Source organism: Acomys minous (genome assembly GCF_964271855.1).
Source record: "Acomys minous genome assembly, chromosome: 10".
Taxonomy (NCBI): domain Eukaryota; kingdom Metazoa; phylum Chordata; class Mammalia; order Rodentia; family Muridae; genus Acomys; species Acomys minous.
In genome coordinates, this window is record NC_140491.1 from 51,633,387 (window position 1) to 51,652,260 (window position 18,874).

The following is an 18,874-nucleotide window of genomic DNA, read 5'->3' on the forward strand; positions in this document are numbered from 1 at the left end:
TTTCTTTTCTTTTTTTCTCTGAGAGACAGGGTTTTTCTATGTAGCCGTGGCTGTTCTGGACTCGCTTTGTAGGCCAGGCTGGCCTCGAACTCACAAAGATCCCCCTGCCTCTGCCTCCAGAGTGCTAGGATGAAAGGCGTGCACTACCACACCCAGATCAGTTTTCCTTTAAAAACAAACAAACAAAAAACTAAAGGAGCCTTTTGGTACATTAGTTTATAATCCAGTTTTCAGAAATGTGAAACTGTTGTTTCTTTATCCTAAGACTGAATATAAGAACACCTTCCTACACAAATATAAGACTGGTTTTTAACATACTTCTACCATTAGATAGTCTGAATCTAGCTATGTCTAAAGCATATCAAGTTAAGAGGTTTCACATGAATAAAGGAGGCACCAGTGATGGCGAGTCATCCACTGGTGAGTTCTCCGTATGATACAAGTATGTCAGCCTTGAGACTAACTTAAATCTGAGTTTGTTTTGGTTTTCTTCCAAGTATAATTAATGTATAAATCTATCCCTAAAAATTCATCAAAATGTTGATGCACATGAGGCTTTAACATGCTGGCGATGTTTCATATCAGCCATCAGAATGCAACTGTTCTTGGATAATACCTGATCTTGCTCCCACTCTTCCCAACACGTGAAATCTAAAAATGGTCCAGGTTACTGCTGGGGATAGCGTGGGCTTCCTTTTAACACTGAGGTACAAAGCAAGGTCAAGCATAGAAGAAAGGAAGGTGGTACAAAGAATGCCATAAGCACGTTGCGTGTAAGTCTTGAGGCTATAACCATGAGAAGAGCAGTGACAGCAGCGACAGTAAAGGCTAACATCCACTGGACACCTCACTCCTCCTAACACCCACAAGCCTTCTGGCGGAGGAAACTCCTTCATGATCAGAGGGCTAGAACTGGGGGACCTAGGGCTTCCAAGCCTGTGTGTGTGTGTGTGTGTGTGTGTGTGTGTGTGTCAATGTTCATTCAGAGGGTAGCAAAGCCCCTGGAGCTAGACTTACAGGCACTGGTTATAGGACCCAATGTGGGAACCCAACTCCAGTCTTCTGAGAGAACAGCAAGTGTTTTTAAGCAATGAGCCATCTCTCCAGCCCTAGAGGCCTATGCTTTTAGTCATTACATTGTCTTCACCTATTTTCTTTACTCCCTAGTTAGAAAACACTTCTTTAACACCTCTATATACCTATTAGCCTCTTCTGATGCCATAATATGCAAGTATTTACTATAAAAGAAATACCATGCTAGATGCTGAGAAGATAAAGAAAATAAGAAAATGACTTCGCTCTCAAGTCCTAAACAGAAAACAGACAGTATATAGTATGTTTGTCATTAAAGACTTTTACAGTTTTATCATAAATATTTTACAGGCAACTGTTATTGATAAGAACTCTAAAACCTACAAGTTCCTTATTAAGTTTTCATAAAGCAACATTTCTCCCATCACCAACCTACGCATGTTCTTTAATAATACAGTAAGGTAAAGAAGCTTACATTCTCAATGACAAATGTCCACTCTTTGTCTTCAAATTCTTCTGCATGAGGATCCTGCAACAAAAGCAAATTATGAAAAGTAAAAAACACTGATCTTTAATCCAATCAATCCAATCAAGAAAATACAAATGGGCCTGTTTGTAGTTTTACTAGCTTTTTAAAAGGAAGCAGAGAAATAACCTTTAAAAAAAACTATCAAAATAATTGCTCTAAAGATAAAACCATTATTTTATATTAATAAAGTTAGCTTTTGTTGACACAACTCTTCCAGCACTGCATCTAAGACAACACAAAGACACCTGATCACAGACAGACAGACAACACAAAGACACCTGACCACAGACAGACAGACAACACAAAGACACCTGACCACAGACAGACAGACAACACAAAGACACCTGACCACAGACAGACAGACAACACAAAGACACCTGACCACAGACAGACAGACAACACAAAGACACCTGACCACAGACAGACAGACAACACAAAGACACCTGACCACAGACAGACAGACAACACAAAGACACCTGACCACAGACAGACAGACAACACAAAGACACCTGACCACAGACAGACAGACAACACAAAGACACCTGACCACAGACAGACAGACAACACAAAGACACCTGACCACAGACAGACAGACAACACAAAGACACCTGACCACAGACAGACAGACAACACAAAGACACCTGACCACAGACAGACAACACAAAGACACCTGGTCACAGACAGACAGACAACACAAAGACACCTGACCACAGACAGACAGACAACACAAAGACACCTGATCACAGACAGACAGACAACACAAAGACACCTGACCACAGACAGACAGACAACACAAAGACACCTGACCACAGACAGACAGACAACACAAAGACACCTGGTCACAGACAGACAGACAACACAAAGACACCTGACCACAGACAGACAGACAACACAAAGACACCTGATCACAGACAGACAGACAACACAAAGACACCTGACCACAGACAGACAGACAACACAAAGAAACCTGACCACAGAGAGACAGACAACACAAAGACACCTGATCACAGACAGACAGACAACACAAAGACACCTGACCACAGACAGACAGACAACACATAGACACCTGATCACAGACAGACAGACAGCACAAAGACACCTGACCACAGACAGACAGACAGCACAAAGACACCTGGTCACAGACAGACAGCCTTATGAGTCAACTATTAAGTATTTCATTCACATACTAAATGTTCACACAAAGTTCTTCTCTCACTTTTATAGCTCTTAATATTCAAAAACTAAAACTCCCTCTTGCACCACAGCATTCTCTGATGCTGAAGTTTCTAAGTATTCCAAGGGATTTCATAATCTAGACAGAGAGCCAGGCCTCATGAGCTGCTGATCCTCCTCCCCGCTCCTCTCCCATTAAGAAAATACCTAAGGGAGGGACCCTGCTATCCCAATGCCAGCCTGTCTGTTTATAAATGAGGCACACATTTGCAGGCATTCAGTTGACAAACACTAGTACTTATTATCCAAGAGATGATAGGAATATTCCTTGGATTTGTGCTTGCTTGTTCTTGCATTTGAAGAAACAGTCCATACTCTACTATGATAAGCATATGGCAAATGAAACCAAAGACCTGACTGGAGAGTAGAAAACCACACATTTTATCTTGCAGAAATGAACAAGGAAAAGCTTCCTGAGGTAAACTACCCAGACTCAGCAGAACGTGTGCGATTTCTACAAATACTAGAACAAGTAAAGGGAGCCAAGTGTGAGGAGACACAGGACGGTGCTCACCTCCCTCCGCTTCCTGACTGCCGGTGGACACACGTGACCAGCCGCCTCAAGCTCCCGCCCAGACCTGCCCCACCAAGATGTACACTTTTTCCTTCAAGTTGCTTATGTCAGGGTATTTTATCACAACAGAAGGAAAAGTACCTAAGACTATGGCAAGAAAAATAGCAATACTGTAACTTTTACATTATAAATCTTGGTATAGGAACTGGTGTTCTTTCAAATCCATTTCAAAATGAAAAATTTTATAAAGAAAAATAATCAATAGCTTTAAAAAGAAAAATAAAGTAGTGGGCTCTTTTATATTTGTTTTGAATGTACTCAAGTTCAAGTCTATGTGTAAGGGGTTGAGTAGTTATACACAGTATAACAGTATTTCAGTAGATCTACCATGCCTCGCAGGTGAAGAAAGACACCCATATATGTGCCCTCCAGTCCACAGACAGGCAGGCGATAGACACAGAGCACAGCCCCCAGAAGAAGACAGACAGGCAAGAGACCTGCAGACCACCATGCCACCCTCAGACCTGCCCTCTGTGCACGGCAAAAGGGGGCCATAGACACCCACTTGCCTGAGGATATCACCCAGGGGCTACCATGTAGCCAGCCTGTAGCAGGAGCCACCACAATGTGCGAGTATGTGGTGGGAAGATGGGAAAGAAAGACAAGTGGAGCTGTTTGAGCTAAGGGCGAGAAACGGAACTGGAGGGTGGAGAGGAATAGCCTGTTGTGAATGGCCAGCCCCACCACCTGGGGCGTGGTGAGGTCCCAGCCCAGGCTGCTGCTAAGACCATGTCTGGGTCTGCCTATGTAGTGTCAGGGGTCAGTATTGATGGGTGTCAGGGATCGGTGTTGATGGTCTGGCTCATATTAACACTAGAGAGCATGGGGTCATCCCTGGTCAGGACACCAGGGACCACATTGATGTCCAGAGCAGTGCAGAACTGGTCCTCACCTCTCTAGCACTCAGGAGAGGGGACAGGAAAGCAGAAACTGTGCCTCTACCAGGCAGCACAGTGGCGCTGGCCCTGGTGGCAGGGGTGTGAGTATGGGAGAGCTGATCCTGCCCCTCATCACCAGCTACAGCCTGCAGCTCGCCTGTGATGGAGGAGGGGAGCATGAGCCAGCCCCAAGGACAAGAGCATGGGAGAGCTGTCCCCCCACACCTGTCTGCTACAAGGTAGTGTGGGTACAGGGATGATGCCGCCCCCACAACACCCCTCACCACCTGGCCCCAAGAGCAGGAGAGCTAGCCCTGTCCCCCTCAACTGGCTGTAGCACCCAGGAGAGCAGCCCTGCACCTCACCTGGGAAACACAGTGGAGCTGGCCCGGATGGCAAAGGCACAGGTGAGCCAGGACCAAGTATGAGAGCAGGAAAGCTGTTCCAGTCCCTTGCCGCCTGCAGTACTTGGGAGAGTGGGCCCTCACTTTGAGTGAGCAGCACGATGGAGCTGACTCTAGAGGCCTGGGTGCAGGTGAGCAGGCCCTGGGAGCAGGAGAGCAGGAGAGCAAGAGAGCTGACCAAGCCTTCTGCTAATGGCAGCATTGCGTGGCATAGCCAGAGCAGGGCTGGAGAGCTGGCTCTGGTTGTGCACATAAGGGTGGGCCAGTACCCTGACCACATCTGCGAATGATTGGGACACATGAAAGGGCCAGTCCTGCTGATCCAAAACTGCAGAATCTCCATGACCCAGAGCAACAATAGGAGGATCCTGTCCCAGTGAGGATCCAAGATTGATAGGGTCACAGAAGCCAGAGATCTGAAACCAGACCCATTGGTCTGACCCACTGCAATGAACATTTGCTAGTGAAGCAGTGTGGACAGAGGGATGTACTGTGGACAACTGTGACACACTACAGCTTCCATGATGAGATGAGATGTTGACCATGCTTTGCTTTTGTGTATTGTTTATTTGGAGGGAAGGCTTCAAGGGCAAAAAGCTGAAATGGGGGGACAGGGAGATGAGCAGGACTGGGGTGCATGCTGAGAAACTCATGCAAGACTCTACTTTCAATCCAGAGTACCTTGAAAACCATCCCGAACTTCTTAGTTACCTCTCTTTACTCATTTTGTATGTAATGGCGCGGAATCACGCTCATACAGTTGAGCTGTACTAACACACTGCTCTGATGAGTAAAGTAAGCTTAAACCCAACACATTTCCTTGGTGTCAGTGGCAGGAGGAGGGAGGACAGGGCTGGGGAGAAGAAAAATGAAAGTGAAAATTTCTACTTGCTATGTTTTTCCATTTGGGTCTGCCCATGAACTAAGTTATGGAAAGAAACGGCACAGACAGCAGTACCCACAGGTGATAGCCACACATGACACAATGCTGACACAGAGCACTACTCAGAGACTAAGCAATTCTGCATTCCTCAATGCTAAGGACAGCATCCTTAGCATTCTCCCTCCCGCCTTTTTGTTTTCATCACTGTCATTTTAGGAACGCAGTACAGTTAGAACCAAAGCAACACCAACACAAAAATATGTGCTGAATGCTCACTGTGTCCCAGCAATTTAAGAGACAGATACTGTTTTTATCACCATTTAACTGAGCAGAAAACTGAAATTCTGCACCTGTAGCTCCTCACTGTACAAATGGTCAAGCTGTATTGGAGCTCCAGATCCATCCAACTTTTATCCACTCGGTTGGTTTAGTTTAACCACTGAACCCTCAGTCTCAAAAAACACGTGTGGCACATGGCAGCCTCTCAAGAATACTTGATAAATGAACTAATGAAATATAACATAACAGTGCCTTCATATAGTGATATAATTCAGTATTTAAAGCAAATAAAACATTTTTAAAATACAAATGACAAAGTACACCTAAAACAACTTATTTTAAGGAATAAGTTCACAAACTGATAGGAAATTTCAGCAAATGACGTGAAAGCAGCAGCAGCATTTGCTCCTTTCTCACAGTTTACAGTGGGTGTCTATGGGATTGGTGTATTACGGACCAGACAAAACATTCCTAATTATCTAAGCCTTCTTTATTTACCTCTAATTGTTGTCAACCTTCTTACCTCTGTACCAATGTTATAAAGAGCCACTTCCCTTCTGATAATCTGAAATATGGTTTGTTTGTTTTTTTAGCTAGTCATATCTATTTTTAATTTAATTGAAATTTCAAAAACAAGGAGGTAATCTAAGGAAATCAACTTCTGGTTAAATTACAGAGGTGAAACGCACTGATAGCTTTCTTAAAAAGTATTGCTCAGGGAGATTGTTCAACAGTTAAGATCACTGGTTGCTCTTCCAAGGGACCCAGGTTCAGTTCCCAGCACCTGTGAGGCAGCTGACAACCATCTATAACTTAATGTGCAGGGAATCCAAACCCTCTTCTGGCCTCCTCAGCACCAGGCATGCACACAGTGCAGACACATACGCAGACAAAACCCCGTATGTATAAAGCATTATTTAAAAAAAAAATGTAGGGAGTCTGGAGTGGCTCCTCAATAGGTACAAGTACTGACTACTCCTCTTCCAAAGGACCGAGGTAGCATCCTCAGCACCCACATGGTACAGCAGACCACCTCTAACTCCAGTGCCAGGGTGTCCACGCCTCCACAGGCTGCATACACATATGGTGCACAGAGGTACAGACAGAAGACCAATACCAAAAATAAACAAATCTTTACAAAATAAACAAGTTGCAAACCATTTCTCTGTGAGTTTACGTGTGTGAATGTCTCACCGACAACAAAGGGAACCGAGCAGCCCTTTCTTTTTACAATTTCAAAATTAAGTCAACTGTGAAATGTGTTAGAAAGGAGGAAATGTTGCTTGAATATTTAAGTGCTGTTCAAAAACAAGATCCAACAATTATCATAGAAGAATGGTTCACTTTGGTTATCTTTTTTTTTTCTTTTCTTTTTTTTTTTTTTATTTCTATCCAAAGTCTGGGTGTTGTGGAAGATAAAGGATCCACTGAAATACTCATTTAAATGCTGGGTAAGGTTTCAGCCCCCCCCCCCCCAACAGCATAGTGAGTAGAATACTTGATGCTGCAGTCTAGGAAGGAGGGTTGACTGGGCGTCTCCCCTGTCTTGCTACTCACAAGCATCAACGCGACAGGAGGAGCACATGCCCACATCAGAACTCTAAAACCTCACCTACCTCCCAGTCTTCCAAACAACAGGTTTGGTTTTAATTTTTTTACATATACATTTATATAATTACACATATATAAAATAAACTACATTCAGCAAAAAAGAACCACAAAACAATCAGGAATTATATTAATGTTCCATTCATAGTGTTTTGGCTACTTGTATTTGGCAACCTTGAAGAAAACATATTTCTTATCTTGGTGCATCTAAAATCTGAATGTAAACAAGTTTTAATAGCTATTTTCAACTAGAATCATTCTGTCAGTTCCCCAAAGAAATAGCTAAGAACTATGTTCCAGCTCCATTCTAACCCCTTGCTCTCTGCCACCAAAAATAAATATAAAACACTGTACAACTTTGTCTAGTCATTCGTTTTACCAATATGAGCCAAGTAAATCAAGACATTTACTTGATGAGACTGCTTAAAAGTCTTTCTCAAGCATATCAGAGAGCCCATTACTGCTGAGCGTGCATTTAGTACAGAGCGCTGGCTCTCGCCGCTGCGGCCCTTAACTACAGTTCCTCATGTTGTGGTGACGCCTAGCCATAAAATCATCGCATTGCTACTTCCGCACTGTAATTCCTGTACTGTTATCAGACCTAATGTAAACATCTGATATGAGGGATAGATACCTGATATGCATGCGACCCCCAGAGGGGTCACAGCCCACAGGCTGAGAACTGTTGGTACAGAGGGAAGAAGAGGGCTAACTCATGAGGTACTTGGGAGCATCACACCCCTCACTGGCCTTAGCTCTTTTGTCAGTACAATGGAAATATTGACAGAACCCTGGGGAACCCTGGGCCACTTTGAGAATTAAATAAACTGATTTAAGTGGAGACTCCAGCAGTCTTGCTCTTAACTACCAAGCTTAGGTTGGCATTCCGGCAGGAGGATTATGGGAAAGAATGGCTTCATAGCAGCCTCTGAGGACAGCTGTCAGAAAGGGAATAGTGCAATTCTGACTGACCTGGGAAAAAAGATAAACGAAAAAACAGCTACCATCTCATCTTTTATTTTTCCTTAAGCAAATTAAGGAGATGATGATGACAATGATAGTGTTGCCGCCAACGATCTATGTGTGTAATATATATGACAAGCACAATGAAAGGTGTAGTGTTTGTGTGTGTGTGTGTGTGTGTGTGTGTGTGTGTGTGTCTGTGTCTGTGTGTGTGTCTCTCTCTCTGTGTATGGGTGTACGTGTGTATGCATGTATGTGTGTGTCTGTGTGTGTGTCTCTCGTATGTGTGTGTGCATGTGTGTATGTCTGTGTGTGTGTGCATGTGTGTGTCTCTCTGTATGTGTGTGCATATGTGTATGTCTGTGTGTGTGTGTGAATGTGTGTGTCTCCTCTCTGTACGTGTGTGTGCATGTGTGTATGTCTGTGTGTGTGTGTGTGTGTGTGTGTGAATGTGTGTCTCTCTGTACGTGTATGTGCATGTGTGTATGTCTCTGTGTATGTGTGTGTGTGTGTGTGTGAATGTGTGTGTCTCTCTGTATGTGTATGTGCATGTGTGTATGTCTGTGTGTGTGTGTGTGTGTGTGTGTGAATGTGTGTCTCTCTGTACGTGTATGTGCATGTGTGTATGTCTCTGTGTATGTGTGTGTGTGTGTGTGAATGTGTGTGTCTCTCTGTATGTGTATGTGCATGTGTGTATGTCTCTGTGTATGTGTGTGTGTGTGTGAATGTGTGTGTCTCTCTGTATGTGTATGTGCATGTGTGTATGTCTCTGTGTATGTGTGTGTGTGTGTGTGTGAATGTGTGTGTCTCTCTGTATGTGTATGTGCATGTGTGTATGTCTCTGTGTATGTGTGTGTGTGTGTGTGTGTGTGTGTGTGAATGTGTGTGTCTCTCTGTATGTGTATGTGCATGTGTGTATGTCTCTGTGTATGTGTGTGTGTGTGTGTGTGTGTGTGTATGTGTGTGTGTGTTCCTTCCTAAATACTGAACCTCAGCGCTCAAGCATCCTAAGCAAGTACTCCATCACCGAGCAGAGTCACTCGCTCCTTTTCTGTGTCTTAGTCACTCACTCCATCCTCGCTCCTTATAAACCCCTCCTCCCCTCCCCCACCTTCCCCGTGCCCCAACCCATGTTTGAGGAAGGTCCCACTTAGCCCTAGGGTGGGCTCAATACAGAAAATGACTCTGAACTCCTGAGAGCACTGGATTACAGGCAGGCCACATCATGCCAAGCCTTTTTGCTTTCTATTTTGAGACAAAGTCTCAATAATTTACCCAGGCTGGCTTTGAACCCACTCTGTGACTTAGGCAGGCCTTGAACTTGTGATCCTTCTCTGCAGTGTCTGGAAAAGACAAAACTATAGGCTGTGCCATCAGGTTTGACAAGCACCTGCTTTCTGATTCCATGGCTTTCCAAAAAGCTAATAACAAGTCCTACCTGCCCTGTTCTTGAGAGCAAGAAAGTTGGTTAGTAAATTGGTGCCTAATTATCCTGTGTTGAATTTTTTATGATGTTTAAAGAAACTAGACAAAATTTTAAGAAAAAAAACACAAAAGACAAACAAATGATATATAAATATCTGTATTTACCTGCACTTTAAAACAGTATGTTGCTTTTAAGTTGTAATTCTCATAAATATCAATGTTAATAAAATATTTTAATGAATGGGGCTTGGTGGCACATACCTTTACTCTCAGCACCTAGGAGGCAGAGTTCAGCAGATTTCTGTGGGTCTGAGGGCAGCAAAAGAATGTTCTAGGCCAGGCAGGGCTTCCCATGAGACCCTATCTCAATATATATACTATGTAGTGTGTGTGTGTGTGTGTGTGTGTGTGTAATGTCATATATATAGTACATGGATATGGATATTTTCTATGATACTTGATCTTGATCTATCATGTTATATTAACATCAACATTCACTGAATACTGATTTTAAAGTAAATTGCTATCAAACAAAGCAACAAAACTAGGAGCAGGATAAAGCATTTTACAAACTTGAGCTTTCCATGGGAAAAGTGCTTTCAAGTTTCCTGTGGGTAAGATACAGGAAAAAGTAGGCCCACGGACCTCTGCGGCTCCTGAAGTACTGTAATGCCTTTACAAGTATAAACTGCTTACATCCTTGAAAATGATGCGATCAGCTAAGCAGATGAGACACGAGCGCACACTATAATAATAGTGTGATAATCTGTATGCAAAGGCATACACAGACATAGCTTGCAAACTCAGATTACACAAAAAGAACTTACCTTAAAAAGTGTCACAGTGATCTCAATGTTTTCAGGAACAGGCCAAACTACAACACCACGATATGGGTTTTTTATTCCAGGTTGCCAGCTGTGAGCCTACCAGAAGAAAAATGACAGCTTCAATTAAGAAGTACAAAAGGCATTAATCTTATTTAGCTACCAGTTAAGATCTTTAGTCTCCCAGAAACAGAAATCAATAATCAAAATAAAAGCAAACATGGAAAAAAAAAACCTTTTTAAACACTAAGCTTGGGCCAGAACAGCTCCAACAAATGATAGCTATATATCTATCTATAAGCAAACCTTCATATAACCACACACACACAAGCAGGTGTGCCTTGATAAATAACACAAAAATAAGATAGCATAAGTTCCTAAAAGCTGCTATTTCTGATTATGGAAGAGTTTAACTAGGAGTAATATTTTAAAGATTATTTTTGTGACTGAGAAGTTTAAGGCAAATTCATTTCTTAAAGGAAAATCTTGGGTCTAGAGAGATGGCTCAGTAGTTAAGAGCAGCCTGTGCTCTGCTGGGTTCAGTTCCTAACAGCCACATGGTGGCTCACAATCATCTGTAACTCCACTTCCAGGGAAATCTTTTGACCTCCACGGGCACCAGGACTTAAGTGGCACAACAGACCTGCAGACTGGACACCCATACACATACATTTTTTTTAATTAAGGAAAATCTAGCAGGATACAGTCGTGTGTCAGTGGTGTCAGAAGCCCAGGAGGCTGAGGGTTCCAGAAAGAGGAGGAAGATGGAGGCAGACAGAGAGGACGAGACAGGAAGGGAGGGGGGAGTCAAACCATATACTTGGTATTTGAGTTTGTTTACCATAAATGCAATGTTTTTTGCTTAGGGCGGGTGAAAGAGAACAGTAGCTCTTCCGGATTATATTTCTAAATCTTCTGACTGGGGAGGAAACTCTGATTACTGAAACCCCCTTGGGAACTTCACCACACAAATTTTAAAGAGCATCATCATCAGTTCTCTCTTGTGCGTTACTGAAGAAAGTTGAGCTGAAGGGAGATGTCGTGCCAGAGCAAGGCTAGTACGTTTTCATCTTTACATGCTGCAAAAGGGTCCGTGGATGAGTCTGAAGAAGATAATACATGCTAACAATGTGTCAGTCCACAAACTAAGAATGGACTGTGCCACACTCACTCACCAGTCCACTTAGCTGACACCACCTGCTATGCACTGTCCCTGGGCTACAGCTAGAGAACATGACCTATCTGCCTTAGTGGAGCTTATGGCATAAATAGTAAGAGATGCACATGTTACACAGATTACCTAAGTAGTAAGTTGTGTGGAGCAGACATGTCATAGGGGAAAATAAAACAGAGAATAAGGATATAGGAGTCGGAAGAAAGTGCTTAATTCTTCAGGGCAGTCAAGGTGGTTTCGTGGAAGCAGTGACACTTGAGGGAAGGACAAAGGATGAAGAAATCAGATATACAAATACAGGAAAAAGCTTTCTGAGGGGCGGGAGCGACAACTGGCACTGAAGCACAGCCACGTTTCTAACAAAGTAGCATGACTGGAGCAGAGTGGCCAAGGAGAGGAGGAGCCAGCTAAGGGCCCAGCAGGCCTCTGGAAAGATGCACACTTCTCCTCTGCGTGAGCCACTAGGCCACCGGAAGGTCTTACGCAGAGGAATGATGATCCAGGCTGTGCATAAGTGGGCTCAGCCCGTGTATCAAACATGATCGAAGACACAGCTCAGGACCACTAGGAAAGCACTGCAACAGCCAGAGGAGAGCCAGGGGTTGGGGGGGGGGAGACTTGGCTGTGGGGGGAGGGGGCAGGAAATGGTACAGAGTGCTTATTTCACAGCATGATCTGTTGCTACTTTACGTGTGAGAGAATGAAAGCAGCTAACGCTGATGATAAAGCTGTTCTGCCCCTGAGGAACCAAGGAAGTTCCTGTTAGTGCATAGAAGGCAAAGCCAAGCGCAGGAGCTCTGTTTTATACACATCAAATCCCAGTTGCCTATTAGATACAGAAGTACAGGTGTTCAAATAGGAAGCGCAATCTCAGCATCCGTTATAAACGCAGGTTATTAGCATATAGATGATACTCAAATCTCCAGGATGGGTGTGATGCTCGGACAGTGAGAACAGGCATAGAATAGTCTGGGTTGGAATGTAGCTCAGTGACAGACAACTTTCCTGGTATGTACCAGGACTGAGCGTAGTCTGACCAAGACCTGGGGTACAATATGAACAAGACAAGGAAATGACACAAAATCAGCTAAGGTGTGTCGATAAAGAAAAAGCAGAAGCCTGAGGTACCCTAGGCACAGAGTAAAGAAAGTTCCCAATGCCAGTGACAGGAGAAGCAGGGTAAGACCTGGAAAGGACTAGCGTATTCAACAAAGGAGAGCTGTTAACAACTTCACAAGCGGCTTCAATGCAGTAGTCCGGAGAAAAAGCCAACTGGACTGAGTTCAGAAAGATAAAACCTGAAGATACTACATATGAGATCACACTCAACTACTCAGGAGGGGAACCAAATTCTCCGCAATTGAGGAAATAACATCTAAAGAGAATTTGCAAAGATGACAAAAATACTCTTATGCAAGTGGAAAATAATCAGCTAAAAGGGAAGATGCAGATATTGAAAGGAGAAAAGTTGTCATCTGACCTCCACACACACTGTAGCACATGTGCCCACACATGCGCTCTCACACACAAACAAATAAGTGAATGAATATTAAATGTAAAAAATTCAACTGGGTGTGGTGGTGCACGCTTTTAATCCCAGCACTCAGGAGGCAGAGGCAGCGGATCGCTGTGAGTTCAAGGCCAGGCTGGTCTACAAAGTGAGTCCAGGACAGGCAAGGCTACACAGAGAGACCCTGTCTCAAAAAAAAAAAAAATAGCATTACATAATAACTGAATATTTACAACAACAGAGAGAATATTTGCAAATTCTCACTTAAAAGAAAAAAAAATAGACCACACTCAAGATGACCCCTGCCCAGTGCCACATGGTCCAGATGGGACATAAAACTCCCGTGACCACACCTGGGATGACCCCAAACACCCAGAAGCCCAAGGCACCACTAAGATGACCAAGTAAGTGGTGGAGAAATGGAAGAGAAAGGAGCAGCGGGTGATGTCACCTAAGGCCATGAGAGGTCCTTGCCTGTGCTGCCACCAAGAGCCGTGTCTGGGACCCTGGCCCTGCAGCAGTGGGGGTCTGTTACCACCAAAGGCCAAGCAGACATCCCTGGTCTAGGCTGTTGCCTGGGGCCATATTGATGTCTGGCCCCATCTCTCAGCTGGGCATAGTGGGAGAGCTGGCCCTGAAGGTCTCAGAGCAGGAGACCCTGTCTCAGAGGCCCTGTCCTTTACCGGCTGCTGTACTTGGGAGGGGCCCACACCTCACCCAGGAAGCATAGTAGAGCTAGTTCTGGTTGCAGACAAGCTGGCTGAGAGTGTAAGAGTGGGAGAGCTGGCCCTGCCACTTGTCTGCTGTGTGGTGGTGGGGGCCAGAGAGAGATGCTCTCCTCCCCCTACCCTCTTGTCCCTTTCCACCTATGGGAGGTGGGAGAGCAGACTCTGAGGTCATGAGAGAGGGAGAGCTGTCCCTGCCTCTCACCAGCTGCAACGCTCAGGAGAGCGGGCCCTGCACCTTGCAGCACATTAGAGCTGGCCCTGGTGGCATAGGTGCAGGTGAGCCAGCCCTGAGGGCATGAGAGCAGGCTCTCCCCGCCCCTGCCCCCTTGCCAAAAGCAGCACTGGATGAGCTAGCCTTGGGTAGTGCTGGGGAGCTCACCCTGGTGGTGTGGGTGTAGGAGAGCTGGTGGGCTGACCAGCTCAGCTCTAACCCAAGCCCAGATCCAGGGCTTTGAGTTGGCCCACCCCAACATCTATCCCACCAACTGCGGGAGCCCATGAAAGAGCTGGTCCTGCAGATCCAAAGCTCCAGGATCCCAGCAACTCAGGGCAGCAACAGAACACCCGAGAGCAGTCCAGTGAGGGCCCAGGACTGAGAGTGGAGCAGAAGCCAGAGACCTCGATCCAGATCAGGGACTCGCTGCAATGAATATTTGCAAGTGACAAAGTATGGACAGAGGGGTACACTGTGGGACACACTGTAATGGACTACAGCTTCTACAACACAACTTTTTTTTTCTTTTGGAAGGTTGCAAGGGTAAAGGGCAGGTATGAGGGGGTGGGGAGATTGTGGGACTGGGGTGCATGGTGTGAAATTCACGAAGAATCAATAAAAAGTTAAATTTTAAAAAAAAGAAAAAAATCAAAAAAGGTCAGACATAAAGACAAACATAGATAAAGAGAAAATGGCTTCCTAGTCACCAGTGAGAGAATCCATCCCTGGTGAAACAGGTTTCATCAGCCCATGTTATTATGACCAACCATACCCTTGATCCACACAGCAGGAAGACAACAACCTTCAGTCCCCAAAGACTTAGATTTCTGTGTATGATAGAGATAAAAAGTGGAAAAATTAGAAAATGTGAGAACCTCCCAATAAACGGGCAGAGTGAGGAGACAGAAGTTTCAGGCTGTTTCCTCAGATCCCTGCAGAGCATGGCCTCCTGATCGGCTTTTCTAATCCCTCAGTTTTGGATCAGAGAATGGCAACTGACTGAACAAACACAATCACAAGCTGTTCAACAAACAGAAACTGTTTTAGCTGAAATCAGAAGCACGGTGATTTCCAGGGGGCTAGGACGCCGCCACTTTCTCACTATTCCATCCAGTCCCTCTTGCACCAGCAAAGGAAGGGTCAGAGTTAGAGTGCTGGCTGCTGACATCCTGAGAATGGCAGTAGTGACCAGCACTGTCAGTTCATCAGCCTAAGAGGCCTCTACAGCACTACCTAATTATCATACACTAGGTAAAACTAGGCCAGCACACTCTAAAGGAGAAGGCTTCAAGGAGATGCAAAGTGGCAAGCCAGGATGGTGGGGAGCGGCGGATCATCTTACAAGCATAGAACCTGCATTTGTTCTCCGGAACTGGTTAAGACTGGCTGGTGTGGTTGTGCACAGCTGTAATCCTAGGGTTGGGGAGGCAGAGACAGGCAGATCCCTGGGACTCACTGACCAGCTAGTGTCATCTACGTAGTGACCTCCAGGCCCTGCTCCAAAGAAGAGATTTCTAACAAGGACACAGGAAGATGTCCTCTGGCCTTTTCATGTATGCACATGCATATGTACACACACGTGCATTTTTTAAAAACTAGGTTGGGGAAGACAACTCAGTTGGTGAAGTGCTCACTGCAGATGTATAGTGACCTGAGTTACACAGCCAGCATAGACAACAACAGAGCCTGGGTGTAGTGACATGCATCTATAACCTGGGTGTAGTGACATGCATCTATAACCTGGGTGTAGTGACATGCATCTATAACCTGGGTGTAGTGACATGCATCTATAACCTGGCACATGTTTATGTGTTCTAAGACCTTCCTAGCTCACAATTCAAGACTCTAAAGCCAGGGAAAGAAAAGTCTAATACAAGTCTAATAGTCTAAAAACTTTGGTGATTAGATGGATAGATATAAAATTATACAGAGCCAAGGAAACTGTAAATTTAGAGAGGAGAGAGAAATGAGAGAGAGAGAGAGAGAGAGAGAGAGAGAGAGAGAGAGAGAGAGAGAGAGAGAGAGAGACAGAGACAGAGAGAACAGCACATTGTTCATAAACATCCATGCTCTAAGGACCTTGGCCAGTTTTCATGCAGGACAATAGGAAAGGATTACCCTAAAAGCAGTGACAGAAGGCACACATGTAGAAGCAGCCACCTCTCCGGCATAGTTAGCAAAGGCTTTACCCTATAACTGATGAGCACAGTTACCTCATCATTTGCCCCCATCCTAGAATAGCGAGGGGATTAGGACGCAGTACTCATCTCTGTACAGTTTTCCTTTCTTACTTGTACACCACACACATCAACTTCTTTTGGTATCCTTCAAAGGCAGGCCTGAGGAAACTGTAAGCCTACTCAATTTAGGATGCTGCGATGGTAGTGCTGAATATGAACTTGGCACAATCACCTAGGACTAGTCTCAAGGAACCGTCCGGATTAGGTAAGCCTGAGAGCGTGTGGTAGGGGATTGGTCCCAACTGCTGACGGACCTCGTGGGCAGCACATTCTCTAGGCTTGGCCCTGAACTGTGTGACAATGAAGAAAGGTAGCCAGCAAGCAAGCAGAACGAGTCCATTCATTTCCCTCTGTTCTCGACTCTGGATGTTACGTGAGGAGCCGCATGCCTTGCCTACCCCCCAAGGATGGACTGTAGCTTGAAATTGTAAACTAAAACAAACCTTTCAGAGATTCTGTGACTGTAACAGGAATGAAACCTGAACAAGTACTAACTCTTTAAAATGCATTGATTGTTTTCCACTTATTTCATGTCACAGCTACCTAAAAGGCTGGTACTTACTAGGCAGGATCAAAATGTTTCGCTGAGGGGCTAGGGCTATGGCTCAGCGGGTAAAGTGCATGCCGTGCAAGAGTGGAGGTCTCCACAAGCCTGCACCTTCTTACATGCCCAATGGATGTGCACCTGCCTGATGCCAGAATTTGGGAGGAGAGCCCTGGAGCAGGCCAACTAGCCATACCACTGGATCAGCAAGCTCTGGGTTCGGATGAGAGGCCCTGCTTCAAGGTGCCATACAATCCAAGGAAAAGACCTCTGTGAACTTGGGCCTCCATATGCACATGTTTACACATGTGTTGTGCACACACAATTGCTCCCATGTATTTTAAATCACACACATAAAAACATGCCAACACACAGAGCAAAAAAAGACTCACAAAAATTTCCAATTTATACTACATTGATTTTTATAAATTACAAAAGGGCATGCATGTCTCATATATCATCTACTAATCAATTTTACTGTTGCTAACATATAGGGGGAGCTCCTGACATGGAAGGACAAACACTTCCTAGGCTCAGTCACAAAGCAAGGCTATGACAGGTGACAGTGACAGCAAAAGTCTGGTGAGGTTTTAACGCTCTGGTTTCCCTCTGGAATTCTTACACCTCTCTACGAGCGTCAATTTCTAGTTAGAAAGCAGGAGTTTCGACAATTAAAAATTAATATGCCACATTTGTTCTGGTTTATCACAATTGCCCAGCTGCTGCTGTCACACATACTGAAAAATTATTTATGTATATGTTTACAAATCAATTATAGCTTGACAAAGCCTATGTTATAAATGTCATTACTTGAGAAAGTAAGAAAGTGTCATATTGTGTTAATTGCCCATACTAATTATTTTAATCAAATGAATTGGCAATGAGCTCTTTAAATAGTTAACTATAAAATATACATGTACCAACAGGAAATGAGCAATTAACTGGGAACTAAACCTTAAATTAAAAAGGCAAATGTGCCTTGTTATTTTACTGCCTAATTTAACAGTCAGTATAACGACTTATCTGAGTGTCAGTTTTAAATTTCCTTATTTAGTTATTATGTGTAATTTATAAAACATATATATATATATGCTGTTATAAGCTTAACACTGTCAGTTCTCATAACTTGCAATACACCTCCAATATTCCAAGAAAAAGATACAATTCTAAAGTACAGTAACATCTGAGGGGCAGGATTCCAGGACTGCCCCTGTACATGAAGCCCAGGTCATTATATAAATACTGTAGTGTTTGTATGTGACCTTGTGTATGTGTGCACTTGCTCCCCTGTGTTTTAAATCATCTCTAGACATTTACAATACCCACTACAATGTGGGGGGCTGTGTAACTACTTGATATTCCGTAGTGTTTAGGGAATAATGAGGGAACATTTTATGCATGTTCAAGACTGGCACTTTTTTTTTTTTGAGGCAGGTTTCAGTGACCAGACTGGCCTTGAACACCTGATCCTCCAGTCTCCATTTCCCAAGCACTGAGATTATAGACGACACCTCCAACCTGGCTCAATCACAATTTCCCCCAAATATTTTCAATTCATGGTTGAATCCACATATGTAAAACTCCTAAATACAGACAGCTGACTGTATAAAGGAGAGTCTTGAGGAATATTAAAACTAAGAAATAAATAGAAAAAAAAGTAATTTCTTCTAGAATATACTGGTTTCTGAAAAAAAATAACATGTAGCCTCAAGTTTGTATTTCATTACTTAGACTCTAACAATATCTGATATCATATCAGAATCTTGCTTTTATAAAACTTACTTCAATTGTAATATGCTGTTAAATAACAAGGCATATTTAATATCAGCGGT

The 18,874-nt window shown here is 44.0% G+C and overlaps 1 protein-coding gene across 18 annotated transcripts in view; it reads right to left on the minus strand.

The window, feature by feature from the left end:
* The window catches only part of EHBP1 (EH domain binding protein 1), a 298,811-nt gene that overhangs the window by 210,759 nt on the left and 69,178 nt on the right, over positions 1-18,874 (minus strand). For all 18 annotated transcript variants that reach the window (XM_084798375.1, XM_084798377.1, XM_084798376.1 and 15 more), the window contains exons 4-5: positions 10,636-10,731; positions 1,508-1,561 (exon numbers count right to left, since the gene is read on the minus strand). In XM_084798375.1, the coding sequence (XP_084654501.1) occupies positions 1,508-1,561; positions 10,636-10,731 (150 nt within the window). The remainder of the gene's footprint in view (positions 1-1,507; positions 1,562-10,635; positions 10,732-18,874) is intronic.